The sequence below is a fragment of the Narcine bancroftii genome, chromosome 7 (genome assembly GCF_036971445.1).
Source record: "Narcine bancroftii isolate sNarBan1 chromosome 7, sNarBan1.hap1, whole genome shotgun sequence".
Lineage (NCBI taxonomy): Eukaryota > Metazoa > Chordata > Chondrichthyes > Torpediniformes > Narcinidae > Narcine > Narcine bancroftii.
In genome coordinates this window covers 77,762,658-77,786,747 of record NC_091475.1, presented here as the reverse complement: position 1 = coordinate 77,786,747, position 24,090 = coordinate 77,762,658, and the positions used below count along the sequence as shown (strand labels likewise).

At 37.4% G+C, this 24,090-nt stretch overlaps 1 protein-coding gene across 4 annotated transcripts in view; it reads left to right on the top strand.

Moving 5' to 3' along the window:
* Window positions 1-24,090, top strand: part of LOC138739034 (rho guanine nucleotide exchange factor 7-like) — a 233,830-nt gene that overhangs the window by 57,909 nt on the left and 151,831 nt on the right. For all 4 annotated transcript variants that reach the window (XM_069890398.1, XM_069890396.1, XM_069890397.1 and 1 more), the window contains exon 6: window positions 3,992-4,080. In XM_069890398.1, coding sequence (XP_069746499.1) covers window positions 3,992-4,080 — 89 coding nt within the window. The remainder of the gene's footprint in view (window positions 1-3,991; window positions 4,081-24,090) is intronic.

Genomic DNA, 24,090 nt, shown 5'->3' with positions numbered 1-24,090 from the left:
TGTTTGTGGATTCTTCTCGTAAGTGATAACAGTTCAAGAAGATGCCCACCTCCATTGTTTCAAAGGTATTTAGGGATGGATATAAAACGCTAGTCTTGTCATTAATGGAAACTCCCTGTAATATTATTTGTAGAACTGCTACATGGAGCTACTCTGGTACATTCCCAAGGCACAAAAAGGCATCGCTCATTTGGTGGAATGAATGTTAATAGGAGGTGGCCTTTTCACTTCACCATCTACATCTTTAGAATTGGTTTCATTGGCTGAAAGCGGAGAGGGCCACCAAATTTCTACTTATTGGTAGTGTAAGCTGTATTCAAGAAAAAGATGTGTATATAAGAGAGAAAAATAAACAAAGAAAGAAATGTCAACAAACTGACTGCAAAAATTCAAAACCATATGCAAAATAAGAGTCCTTAAAATAATCTCTGAGTTTGTTTAGGAGTCTGATGGTGGATGGGCAGCAACTATTTCTGAACTTGGTGGTACAAGTCTTGTGGTGCCTGCACCTCTGTGCTGATGACAGCAGAGAGTACAGAGCTTTTCTTGGATGGTATGGATCTTTGATGATTGCTACTGCTCTGCGATAGCAGCATTCCATGCAGATTTTCTTGTTGATGGGGAGAGTTTTACCTGTGGTGTACTGGGCTATGACCACTATCTTTTTCAGGTCTTTTCACTCAGAGGTATTGGTGCCTGCATACCAGGACATGATGCAGCTGGTCAGCACACATTCCACTACACATCTCAAGGTTTTTGATGAGTTTGCCAACATTTCTGATGACATACTGAAACTCCTGAGGAAACAGAGGCGCTGATATGCATTTTTGACGATGACATTAATATATTGGGTTGTGGAAAGGTCCTTTGAGATTGTGATTCCCAGGAAATTAAATGTTCTCCCCCTCTCCACCTCTCATTCCCCCAATGATCACTGGATCGTACACCTCTGGTTTTCCCTTCCTAAAATCCACAATCAGCTCCTTGATTTTTATGACATTGATTGAGAAATTGTTGTTACTGCGCCATTCACCCAAGTTTTCAATCTCCCTCCTGTCGGCTGATTCATTGCCCCTTTTTTTTTTTAAGCCTCTATCCATTCTATTACAACAAACTCTTACTATTTTGGCTGTTCCTGCACTTATATAGAGCAGAAATGTTTTACTTTGCTTCAGTTTCAATTCTACTCTCAACCTTGCATGGTCCATCTTTGACTCTCCCTTGTTTTGGCTCTCTCTGTCTCTGTGTCAGGTGAAAGGTTTGCAACAAACCTCCAGGGATTAAACATGACTTGCCCTTCCTGAAGCCAATGCTTCACCTGCCTGAGAGAATGATTTCTCTCCAGGGTCTCTCTCTTTCTTCCTTAGTAGCCCACAAACTGCCTCCCATTCAGATTCTCTTCTGTTTTTTCCCAAGTTTGTCCATCTCTGTTGCATCTGCAACAATGATAAACATTTCCACACAGGTGCCTTGTTTCATCCTGAACCTTGGTTTGTCCTCTCCCATAGTTGAGTGAATGAATGTTCACATTGCACGCCCTCTCCTGTCAGACAGAGGAAGGATGCATGGTACTTGTCCCTCACCTTCCACCCCACCCTCCTTCACATTCAGCACACCACCCTTTTCAATTTCTTGGAATCCTAGTTCTACCGCATGGAAATAGATCTTTCATTCCAATGTGTTCATGCCAGCCAAGTTAGTTCCACTTGTCTGTGTTCACCCCATTTCCCTCTGAACCTTTCCTATCCATGTATCTGTCTCAATGTCTTTGTAGCATTATTACTGTCCCTGTATCTACGATTTCCTCTGGCAGCTCTTTCCATATACCCATCATCTTCTGTGTGAAGAAAGTGTCCCTCAGGTCCCTTTTAAATATTTCCCCTTCTCACCTTAATTATAAGGCCATTACTTTTAGGTTTCCTTACCCTGGAAAAATGGCGATGACTATTTACTTTATCCGTGCCCCTCATGATTTCATAAACCTCTTTGGGTCCCCCCTTCACTTCCTATGCGTCAGGGAGGAAAGTCCTAGCCAATGCATTCTCTGCTTATAATTAAAGCCCACTAGTCCCAGCAAAATCCTTGTTTATTTCTGTCATCACCAGATAGAATATCCCCTCTCCTTTCAGCATATCGAAGGACCTCTTTCCGTTGTGACTCTTTGGCCTACTCTTTCATCTTCATTGACTACTTACAACTGCAGGAGATGCAAAATCTATTCTTTCATCTTTTCCCTTCCTGCCACACTGATGCTTCTTCTTGGCAAAGCAGTGTTCACTTGGATGTCTTTCACTCTCATGAACTGCATTCAGTGTTCACTCTGACCTAGATTTGAAAAACCAAATGCAGATTGGAGGGCAACTTTATGGATCACAGGTGTGATCCTGTCCTTTCTGGATGCCTTCTCTTAAATTCTCCATACCATTCCCATTCTGACCTATGACAGTTGGTACCTGCACTGTTAACACAGAGACCAGTGCAAACTTTGATGAATAGCAGCTCTTATTCTGGTGAGCAAGTTGCATCCTTCAACAAACTCAAGTTAAGGTTTATTGTCTCATATACCAAAAATGCAGTTATAAGAGATTGTTTCCACAAGCAGACCAGTAACTATCTCATACTTGCTACAAGTAAGATACAATACAAAAGTTACAGAGAGAGATCAGTTAGTATGGAGCAAAGGCAACATAATTTTGCTAATTTGAGGATCATCAGGGGTCTGATAACAACAGGAACAAAACTGTCCTTGAATCTTGTGGAGCATTTTACTTGCGAATCTTTGGATGGGAGCGGTTGAGAGTGTAGCCAAGATGGGATGAGATTTTCAGTGTATTGGCTGCATTTTCAAGACAGTGAGAGTTATGGAATGGAGTTGATGAACATGTGAATATTTAGGGAAATGTGATGTTTGTAGGCTGAAGGACCTCCTATTGTGCTGTTTTTTGGATTTCTGCCACTTTTCGGGATTTGCCATCCACTCATGCAGTATCATTTGCAAGCAGATGAATATTAGTTTAATTTGGTTATCATGAATGGCATAGAGATATTGGCTAAAAGGCTTTTATGTTTGTTGTATTGTTCTATGTGAGGAAGAGGGAGAAGGGAGTGTGGTCAGGGTGGGATGAGTCCTTTTCTGAGGCATTGGGAGGTATAGATGAAATTGATGGAGGGAATAGTGTAATCATCTGAGTCGCATTCACACATCTCTGAATTTCTGACGGCTACGTATCTTCCCACCCATCGCAATCCTGATGCAAGATCTTAACTCAAAACATGGAAGATTCTACTTTTCCATTCCCTCCCTGTCCCACAGATGCTGCTTATCCTGCTGAGTTTTTCCAACAGTATTTTGATCGAGATTCCAGCATTGCAGTGCCTCGTGAGATGATAATTGTTTGGTTATGAGACTGCTGTGAGGTGAGAGTATTACACTATAAATCATCCCAGGGTTACAGTTGTTTGAGTAGTAGAAATTTGCCCTTATATAATTTACAAATGACAAACTAAAAATTAGTGATGGGAAATAAAAGTTGCCCTTGATTAATCTATGTGAGGAGGAAAAAAATTAGTTTTCAACTTGTGATTCTTTTGCATGCACAGATCACATGGCTTCACAAAATGGACCATTTTCAAGGGATGCAACACCTTACCCCCAACCTCGCATAACAACACTTTTTTTTTAAATCCCTCCACCCACTATTGATGCAATAATTTCTGGCAAAGGTCATTCCCATGGACTTCACTAGTTCTGACTGGCCCATCTTCAACCTGGTATCATTGACCCAGTGTGGATATTCAAGATGTTCACATCATCTGCTACTGTGTTAGCTTTGCAGACACAGTAAAAATACTGATCTTTTTTTTGCGAGTGATTTGCTTTTGAAAAATGATGCTGTTTTGTATTTGGGGAATATTTTTCTGTACACACATTGTGTTATAGTTATGGTGAATTTCATGATTTAACTACTTGACAATTGGTTAATTTTTGTAGAAAAACCAGTCTCTCCAAAGTCAGCAACTTTGAAAAGTTCACCCAAGGGACTTGAACCTCCTCCAATTAGTAAAAGTTACTACAACGTGGTGAGTGAAGCTTACTTTTTGATAAATTGGATTTGATTGATGTTCAGTGCAAAATTTGTGATGAAATGAACACCAGGCCAAAATGTTCCTTTGGCACTGTAGCGACATGGGGGCGGAATTGCGAGGTGCCAGAATTCTAGAACTCCAGTCATGATCTTGTGGCCACTCTTTGTGGGGGAAAAAAAAACTTGGCGAAATAGCAAAAAAAATTTACTTATCACTTTGGGTAAATTCACTTTGGGAATACAGTTTGAGGGGGAAAAAAAGATTGGTGCACCATGATAGGTGTTTGCCTAGTGGGGGAATTAAGCATTATGGGGAAAAAGTGGGTAAATTGAGGCAAGTCCACTGCCAGAATCAATCATGATTTTGTTGAATGGTGGTCCAGGCTCGACGGACCAGATGACAGACTCCTGCTCTTATTGCTTATGCTTTTATGTTTTCTGATTTTTGACAGCATTTGTGTTCAAGCTTTATTTTTAAGTGAACTGTTATTTTACTCGTGTAATACCTAGGGCCTGTGAATTATATCTGGCTGCTGAAGGTTTTCTGGCTTGCTTGAGAGATTGTTAGATTAGATAGTTGCTTCACCTTTCTCCCATTCCTTGCAGTATTGGTTGCAGTTCCAATTAGACTGATGTGCCTACTGGTTTACTGGCAGAAATGTTCTTACTGCTGCTTTGGGATTGCCTACTTGGTTTAAGTTGTGCTCCAATAATGGCACAGCATGTATTTGGTTGTGACTGTCTTTTCCGTCAACCTATTTTAAACTTGCTGGGATAACTTCAGAAAACTTACCATTAAGTTGAGAGGACAAAAGCTATGAGAGATGATGTATTCAAAGTATCAGTCAAACAGAAATTGTTAAATTACACTTTCATTGAATTTAGGTTGATTTAGAAACTTTTAAAGGAGATCAAGAAATCTTCATTGACTGGCTAAAGCATCGAAACCAGTGGTTCCCAACCTTTTTTATGCCCTGCACCCCTAAAATATTTTAATATGTTCTCGCACCCGGGGGGGCGTGGCAAGATGGCGTAAGGATCAGACGTGCCTTACAGTCCTCTCCTGAGTCTATCTTATTGTTTTGTCTAGAATTGCCCGTTAAAATTCTTTAAAAGTTTAGATAACTTCAGTGCTGTTAATTTAACTTATGATGGTACAATTGGTGGAAAAGAGCAAAAAAAAACGACAACAGATTATCAAAAAACTACATTTTCCAAAAGTTCAAGTTTTGGAGCCTACCTACAGGAAAGACATCGAGACTCAGCCTGAAATGGATCCCAGGAGAAAGGTACAGCTTTTGGATGTAGAGTTCAATATTACATCGGTAGAGCCCTCTAAAGAGGGCGCCAAACAGCCTTTAGAACAAAGAGTTACTCAGGTTCGCACATGTGCAGTAGCATCTGACGGCAATGTTATGAATGAATCACTTGTAGTAACATCAGTTGAAGTACTGGCTGGGGAAAGGCATTTGTCAACTGTAGCGGTGGCACTGCAAACTGCACCTTTTGAGATAAAAGAACCTATATAACTTGATGTACTGGGAGAAATTAACACATTATGGACTGGGGAAAATCCCAGCCAGCGTCCTCCAGTCATTGCTGTAGAGGCTGTGGCTGGGGTTTCCACACGCAGCTATACTACAAGGAAGGCAACCAGAATGAAGGAAGCAACAGAAGACCCTTTGGTTATGCAGAAGAAGCAGGAATCTGTTGAGCCAGAATCTCTTCCAATTGAAAAGATTCTTGTGAATCTTGAATCTAAATTATCTTTTACAATGCAGGGATTATCTAAGATTATGACTGAACTTGGTACTAGGTTCAATACTCTGATGGAAATAAATTCTCAACAGATGGCTGAGTTTGGAGCTTTTAAGCTTGAAGTGAGAGATAAATTTAATTCGTGTAAAGAAGATATAGACGAAATACGAGATCAAGTTTCAGATGTGACCAAAATGGTCGAAGACTTACAAACTCAAAATAAAAATTTGGTGAAAAAGATTGATTATTTGGAAAACCAATCCAGACGGAACAATATAAAGATTATTGGTTTGCCGGAAGGAATGGAGGGACCAGACCCAAGAAAATTTTTTACTGAATGGATTCCGCAGGTGCTGGGTCAAGAACATTTCCCGGAAGGTATAATACTGGAACGTGCTCACAGATCCTTGCGTAGAAGACCTATTTCAGGTCAAAGTCCAAGACCTGTTTTGGTTCGTTGCTTGAATTATTATGACAGAGAAATAATTTTACGAGTGGCTATTAGAAATGCACAACAGAGAAAATCACCCTTGATTATTCAAAATAATCGAGTTTTCTTCTATGCGGATTTGAGTCAAGAAGTTATGTTCCAACGACGGGAATTCAACTCTGCTAAAGAGTTGTTGTGGAAGAAAGGTTATAAGGCAACCTTTAGATATCCAGCTGTTTTGAAGGTTTTTCAAGATGGTTACCAACCAAAGTTCTTTGATTCTCCAAAGGAAGCTATAGCATTTGCTCAAGAGCTGCCAATTACTCAGTTTCAACAGAGACGTAGTCCGCTGCGATCTCTAAGGAGACAAGAGATGGAAGAAAAGAGCCGTGCTCCAAGAAGGAATGGTTGTAATGGTGACTCGGCAGTTGGAGTTGATTAAAAGAAGAGTTGTTCTTTTTTTTTCTAATTTTTTTAAAGAAAAGGAATATTAAATAATGATGATGTTAGTTTAAGATGAAGTGAGAGTTGGGGGAGAGAATTGGATGGGCACTATTTCCTGAAAGTCATCTGCTACCTGTGAGTTATCGCACACCCATTTTTTTTTGGGAGTTACCGCATTGTGCGGTTTAGAGGGAGGGGGTATTTTTAACCTCCTACCCGTTTTTTTTTCCTTTTTTTGTATTATTAGATGAAAGAGTGAAGGTTTTTTTTTGTGTTTATAAAAAAAAACATAAGAAAGTATTTGATTGTTTAAAAAACTAAAAATTGATGTGGTTTTTTTTGTAAAGTTTATTCAGTAGATAAGGAATATTTGAAATTTAAATGTGAATGGGATGGATAAGTCTTTTTTTTATATTTTTTCTTTAACTTTAAGGTGAAAGGAGTGGTAATTCTGGTGTATATTATTTTGCTATTTTAGTTATAGAATGAAGGGAATAATGGTGAAAGTTATAAATTGAATTGTACAATTCTTAATGAGGCTTGAATTTTGTTTGTGGTTTATGCTCCATTTGTTGAAGATATAGATTTCGTTGTAGATGTGTTTTTATTATTTGGATATCTGAATTTTAACGTAATGATTGGGGATATTTAAATGTGGTATTGGAGCTTTTATTGGATAATTATTCAAGAGTAAAAGGGAAAAATGGTGGAAGAGTACTAAAATTGAATTGTACAATGTTTAATGAGGTTTGAATTTTGTTTTAAGATGGTGATTTATGTGACTAATATGATGATAGATGTGAAGTTAGTTGATATTTGGTGAAGGTTTATCTCTATAGAGAAAGTTTTTTTTCATCTTTTTTTTCTCATGCTACAATTTTTTTTAAAGAATTGATTATTGTTTAAGAATTTTCGATAGACAATGTTACTAACTTTACTAATTTTTTATATTAAGTTTGAGTTAAATATATGTTTCATCTTAACTCTGTTAAATATATGCATTTAAGTTTGATTTAAATATGTTTTTTAAGTCTGATATCTTAGTATTAACTACTTTTCTTTTTGTTAGTATTTTAATAGGTTATGTTTTTGTTTTTTTTTTGTAAGTGGGTTTTTTTCTCACATATATTATTAACTTTATTAATTCTTCACTCTTTATTTTGGGGGAAAGGTTGAGTTGGGTTATTAATGTGTAATAATTATTGGGGAGGGTATAGTTTATTTAGATTACTGATACTGTATTGTAATTTTATTATTTTTTTCTTAATTTTTTTAAATGTAATTCTATATGTTATTCATGTTATAAAATCTTAAATAAAGTTTAAAAAAAATATATGTTCTCGCACCCCTTAAAGTAATAATTTATTTAAGAATATAGATGAAGGTGACCAAAACAAATTTGTATAATCAAAGAGAGAAGAGGTCCTAAAAAGTGAGTACAGGCAGTTAGGTAGGGAGTTAAAAAGAAGGACCACAAAGGGGGTAATCTCTGGATTACTCCCTGTGCCACGTGACAGTGTGAATAGAAATAGAATGAGGTGGAGGATTAACACGTGGCTGAAGGGGTGGAGTAAGGGGCAGGGTTTTAAGTTTCTGGATAACTGGGACCTTTTTTGGGGGAGATGTGACCTGTACAGTAAGGACGGGTTACACTTAAATCCCAGGGGGACCAGAATCCTGGCAGAGGTATTTGCTAGGGGTACTCAGGATCCTTTAAACTAGAATGGTTGGGGGGAGGGAACAAAATAGTACAGAGCAGTAAGGAGAAGGTTAGAATGCAAACAAAGAAAGTTTGTAGTAAGTATTTGAATATGGATGGGCAGGTGATAGAGAAGGGAAATGCTCTGGAAGAAGATGAAGGGCAATTGGCAGGAAAAGTAAATAATGTTGTTATTAAAGATGAGGGAAAACAGGGATTAAAAATTGGGAAATCTCTGAAATTCATATATTTTAATGCCAGGAGTATTGTAAAAAAGGTGGATGAGCTGAAGGTGTGGATTGATACTTGGAAGTACGATGTGGTAGCGATTAGTGAGACATGGTTGCAGGAGGGATGTGATTGGCAACTGAATATCCCTGGGTTTCGTTGTTTTAGGTGTGATAAAGTCGGAGGGGCAAGAGGAGGTGGGGTTGCATTGCTTGTCAGGGAAAATATTACAGCGGTGCCTAGGAAGGATAGATTAGAGGGCACATCCACGGAGGCTATTTGGGTGGAACTGAGGAGTAGGAAAGGAGAGGTTACACTTGTAGGGGTGTATTATAGACCACCCGGAGGGGACCGAGACCTAGAGGAGCAAATCTGTAGAAAGATAGTAGATATTTGTGATAAGCACAAGGTTGTAATTATGGGAGATTTTAATTTTCCACATATAGATTGGGAAACACATTCTGTGAAAGGACTGGATGGGTTAGAGTTTGTGAAATGTGTGCAAGATAGTTTTTTACAACAATATGTAGAGGTGCCGACCAGAGAAGGAGCAGTGTTAGATCTACTGTTGGCAAATGGGATGGGTCAAGTGACGGAGGTTAGTGTTGGCGAGCACTTCGGGTCCAGTGATCATAATGCCATCAGCTTCAATGTCATTATGGAAAGAGAGAAATCAGGGCCAAGGATTGAGGTTTTTGATTGGGGAAAAGCTAGATTTGAGGAGATGCGAAAGGACTTGCAGGGTGTGCATTGGGACAATTTGTTTTATGGGCAGGATGTAGTAGAGAGATGGAAGTCTTTTAAAGATCAGATTTTGAGAGTGCAAAAGCTTTATGTTCCTGTTAGGTTAAAAGGAGGGGCAAAAGGTTTGAGAGAGCCGTGGTTTTCAAGGAATATTGGAAACTTGGTTCGAAGAAAAAGGGAGGTGTACATTAGATATAAGAAGCATGGAGTTAAGGAGATGTTTGAAAGATACATTGAATGTAAGAGGAATCTTAAGAGAGGAATTAGGAAAGCTAAAAGAAGGTAAGAGGAATCTTAAGAGAGGAATTAGGAAAGCTAAAAGAAGGTACGAGAAAACTATGGCAAGCAGGGTGAAAACTAATCCAAAAGAGTTCTACAAATATGTTAATGGTAAGAGGAAAGCTAGAGACAAAATTGGTCCCTTAGAAAATCAGAGCGGAAAACTGTGTGTGGAGCCTAGAGAAATGGGGGAGATATTGAACAGTTTCTTTTCTTCGGTATTCACTAAGGAGAAGGATATTGGGAGATGTGAGATTAAAAAAAGAAAATTGGGTAAATATGGGGAATATAGAGATTACAAAAGGTGTAGTTTTAAGGCTTTTGAAGAATATAAAGGTGGATAAGTCTCCGGGACCAGACGGGATCTTCCCCAGGACATTGAGAGAAGTGAAGGAGGAAATAGCAGAGGCTCTGGCGGTAATTTTCCAAATGTCATTAGATATGGGGATAGTGCCGGAGGATTGGCGCATTGCGCATGTGGTTCCGTTATTTAAAAAGGGTTCAAGGAGGAAGCCTGGCAACTATCGGCCTGTAAGTTTGACGTCTGTGGTAGGTAAATTAATGGAGAAAATTCTTAGAGATAGTACTTATAAACATCTGGATAGACAGGGTCTGATCAGGAGCACTCAACATGGATTTGTGGGAGGAAGGTCATGTTTGACCAATCTGATCGAATTTTTTGAAGAGGTGACTAGGAATGTGGATGAGGGTAGCGCAGTGGATGTTGTCTATATGGACTTCAGTAAGGCCTTCGATAAGGTACCACATGGAAGGTTAGTTAGGAAGGTGCAGTCTTTAGGTATAAATTTTGAGATAGTCAAATGGATTGAACATTGGCTGAAAGGGAGAGGCCAGAGAGTGGTAGTGGATAATTGTCTGTCAGGTTGGAGGCCGGTGACCAGTGGTGTGCCTCAAGGATCTGTATTGGGCCCATTGTTGTTCGTTATATACATTAATGATCTAGATGATGGGGTGGTGAATTGGATTAGTAAATATGCAGACGATACTAAGATAGGTGGAATAGTGGATAATGAAGAAGGTTTTCAAGGATTGCAGAGGGATTTGGGCTGCTTAGAAAAGTGGGCTGAAAAATGGCAGATGGAATTTAATGCTGATAAGTGTGAGGTGCTTCATTTTGGTAAGAAGAATCAGAATAGGACATACGTGGTAAATGGGAGAGCATTGAGGAATACAGAAGAGCAGAAAGATTTAGGAGTGACGGTACATCGTTCCCTGAAGGTAGAAACTCACGTGAATAGGGTGGTGAAGAAGGCTTTTAGTATGCTGGCCTTTATCAATCATTGCATGGACTATAGGAGTTGGGAGGTGATGTTGAGATTGTATAAGACATTGGTGCGGCCTAATTTGGAGTTCTGTATGCAGTTCTGGTCGCCTAATTATAGGAAGGATATAAACAGAGTGGAGAGAGTGCAGAGAAGGTTTACCAGAATGTTACCTGGGTTTAAGCATCTAGAGTATAGGGAGAGATTGGACAGATTAGGTCTTTATTCTTTGGAGCGTAGAAGGTTGAGAGGGGATTTGATAGAAGTATTTAAGATTATGAAAGGGATAGACAGAGTGGATGTGGATAGACTATTTCCGTTAAGAGGAGGAAAGATTAAAACAAGAGGACATGAGTTAAGAATTAAGGGGCAGAGGTTTAGAGGTAACATGAGGGGGAACTTCTTTACTCAGAGAGTGGTAGCCGTGTGGAATGATCTTCCGGGAGAAATGGTGGCGGCGGAGTCAATTGTATTATTTAAGAAAAGGTTGGACAGGTATATGGATGAGAAGAAGATGGAGGGTTATGTGCATTGTGCAGGGAGGTGGGACTAGAAAGGGGTGTTTGGTTCGGTGCGGACTAGAAGGGCCTAATGGCCTGTTTCCGTGCTGTAATTGTTATATTATGTTATGTTATATGGAAAAGAAAAAATATTACAACAAATTAAAAGTTACATAAACACTACAAAAAAATTAAATTTTCATCCATGCATGAAATTTCTTTAAAAAAAATTAAAGAACTAATGTTCAAATGTTCATAAGCCAATTTAAATTTAATGACTCTTTTGTTCCTGTTTATTACTTAAGAGTTTTTCAAAACGTGGCACTTTGTTGCTGATACCAATCCGTGTGTCTGTCTGTGCACCCAAGCAATTTCTAGATTTTGTCTTGATTGACAAATCCAGACTCGCATAAGTATGTCGTCGCGAATGGGATGAGCACAGTTAGTGCTTTTTCACAAAGTCTTGGAAACATGTCGAACTCCAATATTATTCCAAAGTTCTGCTTTCAAACTGCATTTCAAGAACACTATTTGTGTGCAGTTCAATAAGATCTTCCTTCAGTTCTTCATCATCCGACATATTATCCAAATTGAAGGAGTATGGATTTATAAAAAAAACTGAAATGTTATCTTGCACCCCCTGGAATGCTATCTCGCACCCCTGGTTGGGAAACCCTGATCAAAACGAATGAACAAAAGGATGGGAAGGCGTTTTCTCTGTCCCTTAAACTACATCATGCTAGAAATGAAAACCATACAATCTGAAATATTTCAGTTATTTTGCTTCATTTGAAAATAGACAATGTAACAGAATATAAGTTGCATACTTGATCTAATAGCAAGAAATGTGTAAAAGTAACTGATTCAGCGATAGTTTAAAATTTCACCAAGTACTAGAATATATCAGAAGTTTTTAACACAATAGCAAGTGTGTGGAAGAACTTGTCATTTAAAACTTCAAACTCAGAGTTGGATGATTTAATAAAGAATTACTCTAAATAAAGTGGCAAAATGAAATTTGGAGAAAAGAGATGGGGATGATTAAACATTTTTATGGACAAAGTTTGTGTAGGGCTGTTCAAAATATGAAGCATGAATATTTTAGAATGAATGATAAGTTGCTGATTAAATGAACGAATCTGCTGTTTCTAAGCTTCAAGACTAATTAAAGTTGTAAAAGGAAAAAAATAATTCAAGTGTGATTTTACAGGTGAGAAACAGATAAAATACTGCCTTTGCTCCCGAAGCTTTGAATAAAGAAACCATAATTGTTTTTTGCAAGAAACATGAATAAAAGCTGTATATGCACTTTTACATACATGGTGAAAATGATTAGTATCTCGTTAATTACATATAATTGAATAAAACATACTTTACATGAAGTTTCTTCAAAAGTTCCTTGTAACAAAATGAAATAATAGGTAACAACTTAAATTTTTTTACTGCTGTAAGCATAATAAATATTCCCAAGGTTTTTTCTACACCAAGCTGCAGGAAGAGAGATTAGGTCAGGTAATGAGATGGGTAAAGGAGCAGAGATGTGGTGAGTTTTGGTGAAAGGAATTTCAGAGCTTGGTCCTTGGTAGTTTAAATGCAAGCTCACAAAGAGTGGATCAGTGGAAATCAGCAGAGGTTTGTGCAGAATTGGAAGATCACAGAGATTCTAGCAACTTGAAGGGCTGGAGGGGATTCATAGACAATTTTACAGCAGAAAAATCCACTTCAGCTGCCAACTCATTACACACTCCCACTGCTCTCTGTGTGAAGATCCCCCTTAATGTACCCCTGAATTTTCACCCTTAACCCATGTCCTTTTGGTTTTTAATCTCACCTAACCTCAATGGAAAAAACTTTCGAGGGGGGCGTGGCAAGATGGAGTAGAGCACACATGTCAAACTCTGGCCCGCGGGCCAAATTTGGCCTGCGATAAAATTATATTTGGCCCGCAAGATCATTTAAAAAATGTATTAGAGGTGACCCGCCCTGCAGCGAGAGCCGATGCTGTTTTTTGGTAATGTCACCCCTACCATCCTCCCCCTTCATTGCACATCCTTCCCCATTATAACACAAGAAATTGTAACACGAGAAGTCTGTTGATGTCATCAGCCGGCAAGCCGGTTGGAAGGCTCCCCGCACAACCAGTCACTTCTCCCACCTGTCGAGTGGTGCAGCGGATTGGCGAGCGCCTGTGATTTCCTGTCGGCGCGACGGACATGGCAGGCTGCGCACGGCCCCCAGACAGCACGAGCCCCGTGCGACTGGCACCGGATGGCCCTTCCACAGCGCGAGTGCACTTCTCCTGGTCGCCACGGCCTTCAGCGCTTGCACCTGCGCGGACCCCAGGGACGGCTGGTTCGGCCCTGCACGTGAAGAGAGAGATGGTGGCTGTCCGCAAAGGCTGATCATCAGCGCGCTGGGCCTGAGTGGGTGGGTAAGGAGGGGTGGGCAGAGGGTGTAGGTGAGGAGTAATGGGCAGGGTAAGTTATGGTGGTGCGAAGGGCAGTTAGAGGGAGGGATGAGTAGAAGGAGGGGTGGATAGGGAAGAGATAAAAGGGGAGGGGCAGGGCGAGTAGGGGAGGGGAGATTAGAGGGTGAGAGATGGGTAGAGGGAGGAACAGGTTGAGGGGAGAGGCAGTAGAGGGGCGTGTATAGGATGAGGTGGGTAGAGGCAGAGCGAGTGGAGTGAGGGGTGAGTAGAGGTTGGGTAAAGGACGGTCAGGTAGAGGGATGGTGGGTCGAGGGTGAATAGAGGCCTAGAGCCTGAGGAGTGAGCAGGAAATGCTGAGTCCTGATGCAGGCCAAAATGGACACAGCCTGTGAATGCTGACTACATCTCCACAGGGACCAAATATGTTTCGCTCAGGTCAAGCAAAGGGTGAACTTGAGCTACCTACTCCTGACCTGTAATATTATCCTCCTAAAGTTTAACATTACATATGTTGAAAGAAGAGAAAACATGCAGATGTTGTTGAAAATTTTCAATAAATATTTAATTCGGCCCTCGACTTAGTCCAAGTTTTTAATTTTGGCCCTCCGTGAATTTGAGTTTGACACCCCTGGCGTAGAATCTCGACGTGTAATCTCGACCTCTCTGGCCAGACTTTTAAGTAACCGTTTTTTAACCCTTTGTTTTCAAGTTTAAACTTGTTAAATTTTAGTTTAAAGTATCAAGGAACTATTATGGCCACTAATGGTAAAAAGATTAAACCTCAAGTGCAGAAGAAGTTACATTTTCGAAGTGCTAAAGATTTGGGGCCGAGACAACTTGATACAGCCCCAGGCTTAATCTCTTAAGTGTCTAAACCTCAAGGACTGCCTGTGGGAGCTGGAAAAAAAATGTTTATTACTCACCAAGTGAAGGATGGTGCTGGAATTACCCGTTCTCTGGAAGAAGGTGCGTGTTCCCGAGAAGTGGATCCCGATTTGGAAGGCCTTTCGATTTTAACGGAGTGAGCACGCAGGAAGATGACTCCATTGTTGGAAATGCAGCAGGAAGCACTTCAATCTGAAGAAATCGCTTACCTTCGTGACTTCTTGAAAAAACAACGAGATGCGGGGGGAGACCAGCGGCGACCCCCTGAGGAAGTCGGGGTGCCGTCGCTGGGAGTCCAGACCCGCAGTAAAACTTTTAAAATGCCTGCTGTTGAGTTGCAGCAGGAGTTGCAGTTACCTTGTTCTGCCACTGTCAGGGAAAGCAGGGCTGAGCTTTTCTGACTTACAGTGTATGCAGTTAAATGCAGTAATTCAACCTCTAATGATTGAGATGGTTCAAATGAATGCTAGTATAAGTTCAGAATTGAATACAGTTAAAGCACATGTGGATGCATCTTATGAAGAATTTTTAAAAATTTAGACTGCTTTTTTGGACTGTAAACAAAAAGTGACTTCTAACACAGAAAAAGTTTTGAAGGTTGAAAAATCAATCATAGAATTGGGAGAACTTGACAAGGAGCTAGAGAGGAAAATAGACTACTTGGAGAATCAAAGCAGAAGGAATAATGTGAAAATTGTTGGTTTGCCAGAAGGTATAGAAAGAAAAGATCCTCTTCATTTCTTTCAAGACTGGATCCCACAAGTATTAGGGCAAGAATTTTTTTCTGGGTGATTGGTACTGGAAAGAGCCCATAGAGCTTTAAGAAGAATACCCTCAGCTGGTCAACCACTGAGACCGGTAATAATTCGATGTTTGAGTTTTTTCGACAGAGAAGCAATACTTCGACTAACAGTGCAAAATGCGAGACAACGACAAACCCCATTATTGATTCATAATAGCAGTCTTTTTTAATCCCGATCTGAGTCAAGAGGTCATTCAACATCGATGTCGATTCAATCCAGTTAAAGTTTTGTGGCGTAAAGGTTATAAGTCTACTTTTCGTTACCCTGCAGTGTTGAAGGTTTTTTATGGAGATTATCAATTTCGGTTTTTTGAACATGATCGTGATGCAATGATTTTTGCTGATTCATTGCCAGATATAAGAGGACAAAGATGTAGTCCACCATTATCTCCTAAAGAAAAATCTGGTTGTTCTGGAAATGGAAGAAATGGCAGAAATGGGAAAAACGGGAATGGAAAGAGTCCAACTCCTTCTGAAATGGGATCTTTGAGATTGGAATCTTTTGGATGAAAAGAAGAATTTTCTTTTTCTTACTTTGTTATTATGATATTTTGATGTTATTGATTGTTTGGCTGGGGAGGGAGAGATTTGCTCTAAGTTCTTTACTAGTCATCAGCCACTGGTGGGTGACCCACACCCAATTTTTGTTTAGGGGATTACTACCTTTCGGTAGATTTTTTTTTTGGGGGGGGGGTTTTCTTTCTTTTTAATTATTTTTTTATTTTCATTTTAGTTAATTTTTAAATTTGTGATTTTTTTTCCTATTGGAGGCCCTATATGCATTGATTTGAGTTTTTATATAAATATATTATTGATATTTAGTAATAATAGTATGTCAAAGTTGAGATTTACTACTTTTAATGTTCGAGGATTAAACAGTCCGATTAAGCATAAGTGAGTCTTGGCGTATATTAAGAAAATGAAAATTGATATTGCTTTTTTACAAGAAACACATTTGAATGTGAAGGAAAGCATGAAATTAAAGAGGGACTGGGTTGGACATGTATATTCTTCTTCATTTAATTCTAGAGCTAAAGGTGTAGCAATTTTGATACATAAAAATTTATCTTTTGAATTAAAATCAATGGAGGAAAAGGCAGGATGTATTCTTAAATTGAATTGTAAGATTTTTAGTAAATTTTGGACTTAATATTTTTGCCACAAATGCGGATGATGAAATATTTATTTCCGATGCATTTTTATGTCTGGGTCAGGCTAATGATAATATTTTAGTTGGTGGTGATTTTAATTGTGTTTTAGAACCTTTATTAGATAAATCTCCAAAGAAAGTTAAGAAATCCAAGATGGCAGTTCAGTTCAAGCGTTGATGAAAGATCTTAATTTAGTAGATATTTGGAGATGTCTTAATCCGACGAGAAAGATTTCTCCTTTTATTCATCGACATGAATCGTTTACAAGGATTGACTTCTTTTTAGTATCGGCACATTTACAAGGGAAAATACAACAAGTGGAATATAAAAGTAGGGTGATTGCTGATCATTCTTTGTTATATTTTACATATGCAACTTCTGAGAAAATTTTTTAACAACATTAATACAATGATGTTAAAAAATATGGAATTTATTGATTTTTTGAAAAAAACAAATTAATTTATTTTGAAAAAGAAAATTTTAATTCTGTTCAAAGTAAGTTTGTATTATGGGATGCTATGAAAGCCTATTTGAGAGGACAAATAATTAGTTATACTTCTAAAATAAAAAAAGAATCGATTAAATCAGAGTCTTGAATTAGAGAAACAGATTGATGAGTTAGAAAAGGAATTTCAGAAAGTTGCTACAAAAGATCAGAAAATAGAATTATCTTGGTTGAAGTTGGAATATAATACTTTGCAAACTTATCAATTTGAATGTGTGATTAATAGGACGAAACAACGGAATTATGAATGGGGAGAGAAAGCACATAAGTACTGGCGTGGCAATTAAAGAAAGAACATATTTCGAGGAGTATTAATGCTGTTAGACAGAATTCTCTTATTACATAAGCCTCGTGAGATTAATGATGAATTTTATTCATTTTATAAAAAGTTATATACATCTGAAGGAAAACAAGAAATTGGATTGATTGATCTTTTTTTATCACAGTTGAATTTATCGATATTAGAGGATGCAGATATACAGGAGTTAGAAGAACCATTTACTGATTTGGAAATTAAAATGGCTATGTTGGAAATGCTGTATGGTAAATCGCCTGGTGTTGATGGATTTTTGGTTGAATTTTATAATTTTTTTTATGATGATTTATCTAAAGTGTTTGGGGATGTATTATGTCAAGTTGGAGAACATTATGAATTACCTGAGTCTTGTTCTAATGCTTTAATTACAGTAATTCCAAAAAAAGATAGAGATCCTTTGAAAGTATCTTCATATAGACCAATTTCGTTGTTAAATGTAGATTATAAAATAATAGCTAAAATATTAGTGAATAGATTGGCTAAATTTTTATCTAAGTTGATTCATATTGATCAAACAGGTTTTATAAAGAATAGATATGCTTCAGATAACATTTTGCGCATGATTAGTTTGATTAATACATTTCGACAATCTTCAGATCATCCGATGGTGATATCTCTATATGCAGAAAAAGCATTTGATAGAGTTGAATGGAATTTTTTGTTTAAAGTTTTGGAGAAATTTAAGTTTGGTCCTTTTTTTATTGGTTGGATTAGGGCTCTATATAGTAAACCGATAGCTAGAGTATTGACGAATGGTTTGATTTCGGAATCCTTTAAGTTAACTCGATCAACTCATCAAGGTTGTCCTTTATCACCAGCTTTGTTTGCGTTAGTGATTGAACCTTTAGCACAGCTGATAAGACAAAATATACAGATGCAAGGTATGAAAGTTTTAGATGAGGAGTATAAAATTAATTTATTTGCTGATAATGTATTGGTGTATTTAACAAACCCAGCTCAGTCATTTTTGCACTTGAAGGAGTGGGTTTAATACAATATGGATGTCTTTCTGGATATAAAGTTAATTGGGAAAAAAGTGATATATTACCGGTAAGTGAAGGAGATTATTCAGTTTATAAGAATATTATTAATTTGAAATGGACTGATCGAATTAAATATCTGGGTATAATTTTGAATGTTAATTATCAATCTTTATATAAATTAAATTATGTTCCATTAATGAAAAAAATTAAAACTGATTTGATTAAATGGAAAGATTTACCTATTAATTTAATGGTTAGGATAAATACAATTAAGATGAATATCTTTCCGCGTATACAATATTTGTTTCAATCTATTCTGTATTTACTTGATAATATATTTTTTTGAGATTTGAATAAAATGGTTAGGGAGTTTTTATGGGGGGGGGGTAAATTTTCGAGAGTAGCTTTGAATAAATTAACTTGGAAATACGAGTTAGGGGGATTACATTTACCACATTTTCAAAATTATTATGAAGCAGCCCTACTTAAATTTATTAGTTCATTGATGGATTTGGTACAGCCTACTAGTTGGGCTAAAATTGAGATGGCAAGTATTTCTGAATTTGAAATACATCAATTTTTGTTTAGATGAAATATAAATTTGTTACAACAATATAATGAGCCTATACTAAAACATTTAATGAAATTATGGATAAAGAAAAATAAAATGACAGGCTCTAGGGGTAAATTATCGACTTTGACTCCGTTGTATAATAATCAACTTATTTCTTTTTCAATACATAATCAAAGTTTATTGCATTGGAGATTTAAAGGTGTGAAAAATTTGGGAGATTGTTTTAAAAAGGGTAAGTTTTTATCTTTTAATCAGATGAGGGAAGGTTTTGGTATTGATAAGAATTCTTTTTTCCTTTATTATCAAATTCGATCTTTGGTAAAATGTGTGTTTGGTGGAGATATGATTTTACCTGAAATGACTAAATTTGAGACTTCTTATGAAGGTACCAGAGAAGGGTTATATTTCATCTGTGTATCAAATATTACAGGATGGTATGGATAAAAAGGGTTGGGATAGATCTAAAAGTAAATGGGAAGTGGATACTGGTTTTATTTTTTCTGAAGATGATTGGTTAGATATCTGTTATGATAGTGTAACTAGATTGATAAATGCACAATATGCAATGATTAATTACAATTTTTTATATCAATTATACTTAACACCTAAAAAATTAAAAAAGTATGGTTTTAATGAATCAGATTTGTGTTTTAGATGTGGTGATACGGTTGGAACTTTTTTTCATGTTGTTTGGTCATGTATACATAAATCTTTTTGGAAGAAAATTCAATCGTTTTTAGAATATCTGTATAAGATTAAAATAGTTTTAGATCCAACAGTACTTTTATTGGGTAGTTTGCAACCTCTGAAAGGCTTGGGATTAGATAAGTTTCAGCTTGCTTTTGTATATTTAGCTTTATCCGTAGCGAAAAAATGCATTGCTAGTACGTGGAAAGATACAAATATGATTGATATAAATAGATTGCATAGAGATGAAATATTGTTTAATAATGGAAAAAATTATGTATGTTTCACGTGATAATTATAATTTTTTAATTAATAAGTGGTTATTATATTCAGAATATTTACATTTCAATTTATATTGATTAGATTTTAATATGTATATTTAATTTTTCTTTATTATTCTTTTTTCTTTCTTTATGGCTCTCCTTAGGAGAGTTGGCTGAAGGGGGGGGGGGGTTTCCTTTCCTTTTTTTCTATATATATATAAAAAAAACATTCATCTTTATGGTTAATTGTTGTGTATGTCATATATTATTTGTTTTTTGAACAAATAAATAAAGTTTAAAAAAAAAAGGAAAAAGCTTTCTTGCTTCTATCTACACCCCTCATAATTTTGTATACCTTTATCAAATCACCCTCATTCTTCTACCCTCCCGGGAATAAAGTCCTAACCTGTTCAACCATTTCCTGTAACTCAGTTCCTGAAGTCCCGGCAACATCCTCGTAAATTTACACTGGACTCTCTCAATCTTATTGATATCTTTCCTGTAGTTTAGTGACCAAAACTGCACCCAATACTCCAAATTTAGCCTCAGCAATGTCTTATACAACTTTACCATAACATTCCAACCCCTATTCTCAGTATTTTGACATGAAGGCCAATGAGATCCCCAATTTCCCTCAAAAAGCAAGGTTCACTATGCATGTTAACTTTGCCTTTAATCCTGACAGGAACATACAAACTCTGTGCTATCAAAATTTCACCTTTGAATGCCTTCCACTTACTGAACATATCCTTGCCAGAAAACAACTTGTCCCAATCCACGCTTTCCTAATCCTTTCTCATATCCTCAATTTTGGCCTTTCTCCAGCTTAGAATATGTTTGTGTGGGACTGTTCAATTTATGAATATTTTAGGATTAATTCTAAGCTACTAATTAAATGGACAGACCTGCTGTTTCTTTGATTCTCGACTTAAAAAAAATACTGAACCCCTTAGAGCAGCACACACAGAACTTTCCACAAAGATATTAGACCCTCTCTAGTTCAGATGCAAACCATCCTATTGGAACAGGTTCCACCTTCCCTGAAAGAGAGCCCAATGATCCAAAAACCTGAAACCCTCCCTCCACCCATGTGTTAAGCTGCATTATTCTCCTATTTCTAACCTCATTGGCAAGTGGCACGGGTAGCAATCCTGTCCTTCAACTAAGTACCTAACACCCTGAACTCTCTTTGCAGGACCTCATCAACCTTCCTCCCCATTTCATTGGTCCCTACATGGAACACAATGTCTGGGTGCTCACCCTTCCTTCTGAGAATGCTGTGAATGCCATCTGAAATAGCTCAGACCCTGGCACTAGGGAGGCAACATCTCATCTGGTTTTTCATTCTCTTCTATAGAACCTCTTGTTTGTCATGTCATCCTAACTATGGAATTCCCTATTACTACAGCTCACCTTTTCTCCTCCCTTCGCTTCTTAGCCACAAGATCAGAATCCTTCTAGAGACCTGACTGCCATGGCTTGTCCCTGGTAGAACCCCCCCCCCCCCCAACAGTATCCAAAATGGTATACGTTATTGAGGGGAACAGCCATGGGGATGCCCTCTCCTGTCATCCAGCTACCTTCTTCCTGCCTCCTAGGTGTGATAGCATCTCTGTAACTACTCTCTTACATAGCCTCCCAAATTATCCAGAGTTCATCCAACTCTTCAATTCCCTCTCTCTGTAGGGAGCTGCAGCTGGATGCACTTCTTAGAGATGAAATCGTCGGAATACTGGTGGCTTCCTGGACTACCCACATTCTTCAAGAGGAGCATGTCCCTGCCCTGGCTACCATTGCCATTATCTACAAAATAGAAAAATAAGTTATAAAAACTTGGCTTTCCTGAACTCCTGCACCTTCTCCTCAGCCTCTGCTCACTGTAGCCTTGTGAACCAAAGCCTCAAATTCCCACTCCTACACTGAGCCATTTACACTGGTTGCTCCAAAAGTGACCACTCTGCTTTGTCCCTGCTTTACTTTTATTTTCTCCTATGTAACTTTCTCATCCTGCAACTTGATTGGTCCGCTGCTATTGTACTGGGTCCCGCAAAAAGCTCCTTGTTTTAAACACTTCTCCCCAACCTGGCTGCAGCTTTCTCTCTCTGTGACTTAATTTATCTGCTATTATTATTATTTTAAACACTTATCTCCAACCTAATTTTAAAGCTTGCAGCGAAGAGGGAGATGGTGCTCCATTCACTGGTTTCTCAGACACTTTTAGGCACTGAGGAGGGTCAGAATTCTGTTCTCAGTGAACTGAATGAAACTTGACTTTTTGGAGCAGCTTGTATCTGGGAGGAGGAGAGAATGCCTGCTGCATAAAGATGTTAGAATATTTCATTGAGTTGATCTGAGATTTTTTTCAATTAAATCAGTCTCTTCTGATGAAGGGCAGTACTGAGGTAGCATCCCACTGTGGGAGGGGCAGTACTGAGGGAGCGTCCTACTGTGGGTGGGGTAGTACTGAGGGAGCATCCCACTGTAGGAGAGGCTGTACTGAGGGTAATCACACTCTGGGAGGGGTAGTACTGAGGGAGTGTCCCACTGTGGGGGGGGGGTGCTATACTGAGGGTAATCACACTGTGGGAGGGGCAGTACTGAGTGAGCAGTAGTAAATTAGTAGCCTTTACACAAAGAAAACTGCTGAGTACTAGACTACAAGGTGCCATATTATGCAAGAGATGTTAAACCGTAGTCTTATTTGGCAAATTATGTTGGGAAATTCACAATGACTTGTCCCGCACGGTATTGCTAAAACTGTTCAGTGGGCCCTTGTGCTATGCTGCCCACTTTTTAAAGGGTTCTTTTTTAAAAACTTTATTTATTCGTTCAAAAAAACAAATAATATATGGCATATACAGCAATTAAACATGAACATGAACATTTGTTTTATATATAGAAAAAAAAAGAAAAGAACCCCCCCCTTCAGCCAACTCTCCTAAGGAGAGCCATAAAGAAAGAAAAAAGAAAGAATATTAAAAAAAAATTAAATATACTTATTAAAATCTAATCACTATAAATTGAAATGTAAATATTCTGAGTATAACAGCCACATTAATAAAAAAATTATAATTATCATGCGAAACATATGTAATTTTTTCCATTATTAAACAATATTTCATCTTTATGCAATCTATTAATATCAATCATATTTGTATCTTTCCACGTACTAGCAATACATTTTTTCGCTACGGATAAAGCTAAATATACAAAAGCAAGCTGAAACTTATCTAATCCCAAGCTTTTCAGAGGTTGCAAACTACCCAATAAAAGTACTGTTGGATCTAAAACTATTTTAATTTTATACAGATATTCTAAAAACGATTGAATTTTCTTCCTAAAAGATTGTAAATGTATACATGACCAAACAACATGAAGAAAAGTTCCAACTGTATCTAAAACTGTATCCACATCTAAAACACAAATCTGATTCATTAAAACCATATTTTTTAAAATTTTCAAGTGTCAAATATAATTGATATAAAAAGTTGTAATTAATCATTGCATAACATGCAGTTATCAATCTAGTTACACTTTCATAACAGATATCTAACCAATCCTCTTCAGAAAAAATAAAACCAATATGCGCTTGCCATTTAATTTTGGATCTATCCCAACCCTTTTTATCCATACCATCCTGTAATATTTGATACATAAATGAAATATACCCCTTCTCTGGTACCTTCATAAGAAAAGTCTCAAATTTAGTCATTTTAGGTAAAATCATATCTCTACCAAACATACATTTTACCAAAGATTGAATTTGATTATAAAGAAATAAATAATTCTTATCAATACCAAAATCTTCCCTCATCTGATTAAAAGATAAAAACTTACCCTCTTGAAAATCTCCCAAATTTTAAAGGTTCCAAAACACAATTAAAATCACCACCAACTAAAATATTATCATTAGCCTGACCCAAACATAAAAATGCATCTGAAATAAATACTTCATCATCTGCATTTGGAGCATAAATATTAAGTAAAGTGCAAAATTCACTAAAAATCTTACAATTCAATTTAAGAATACATCCTGCCTTTTCCTC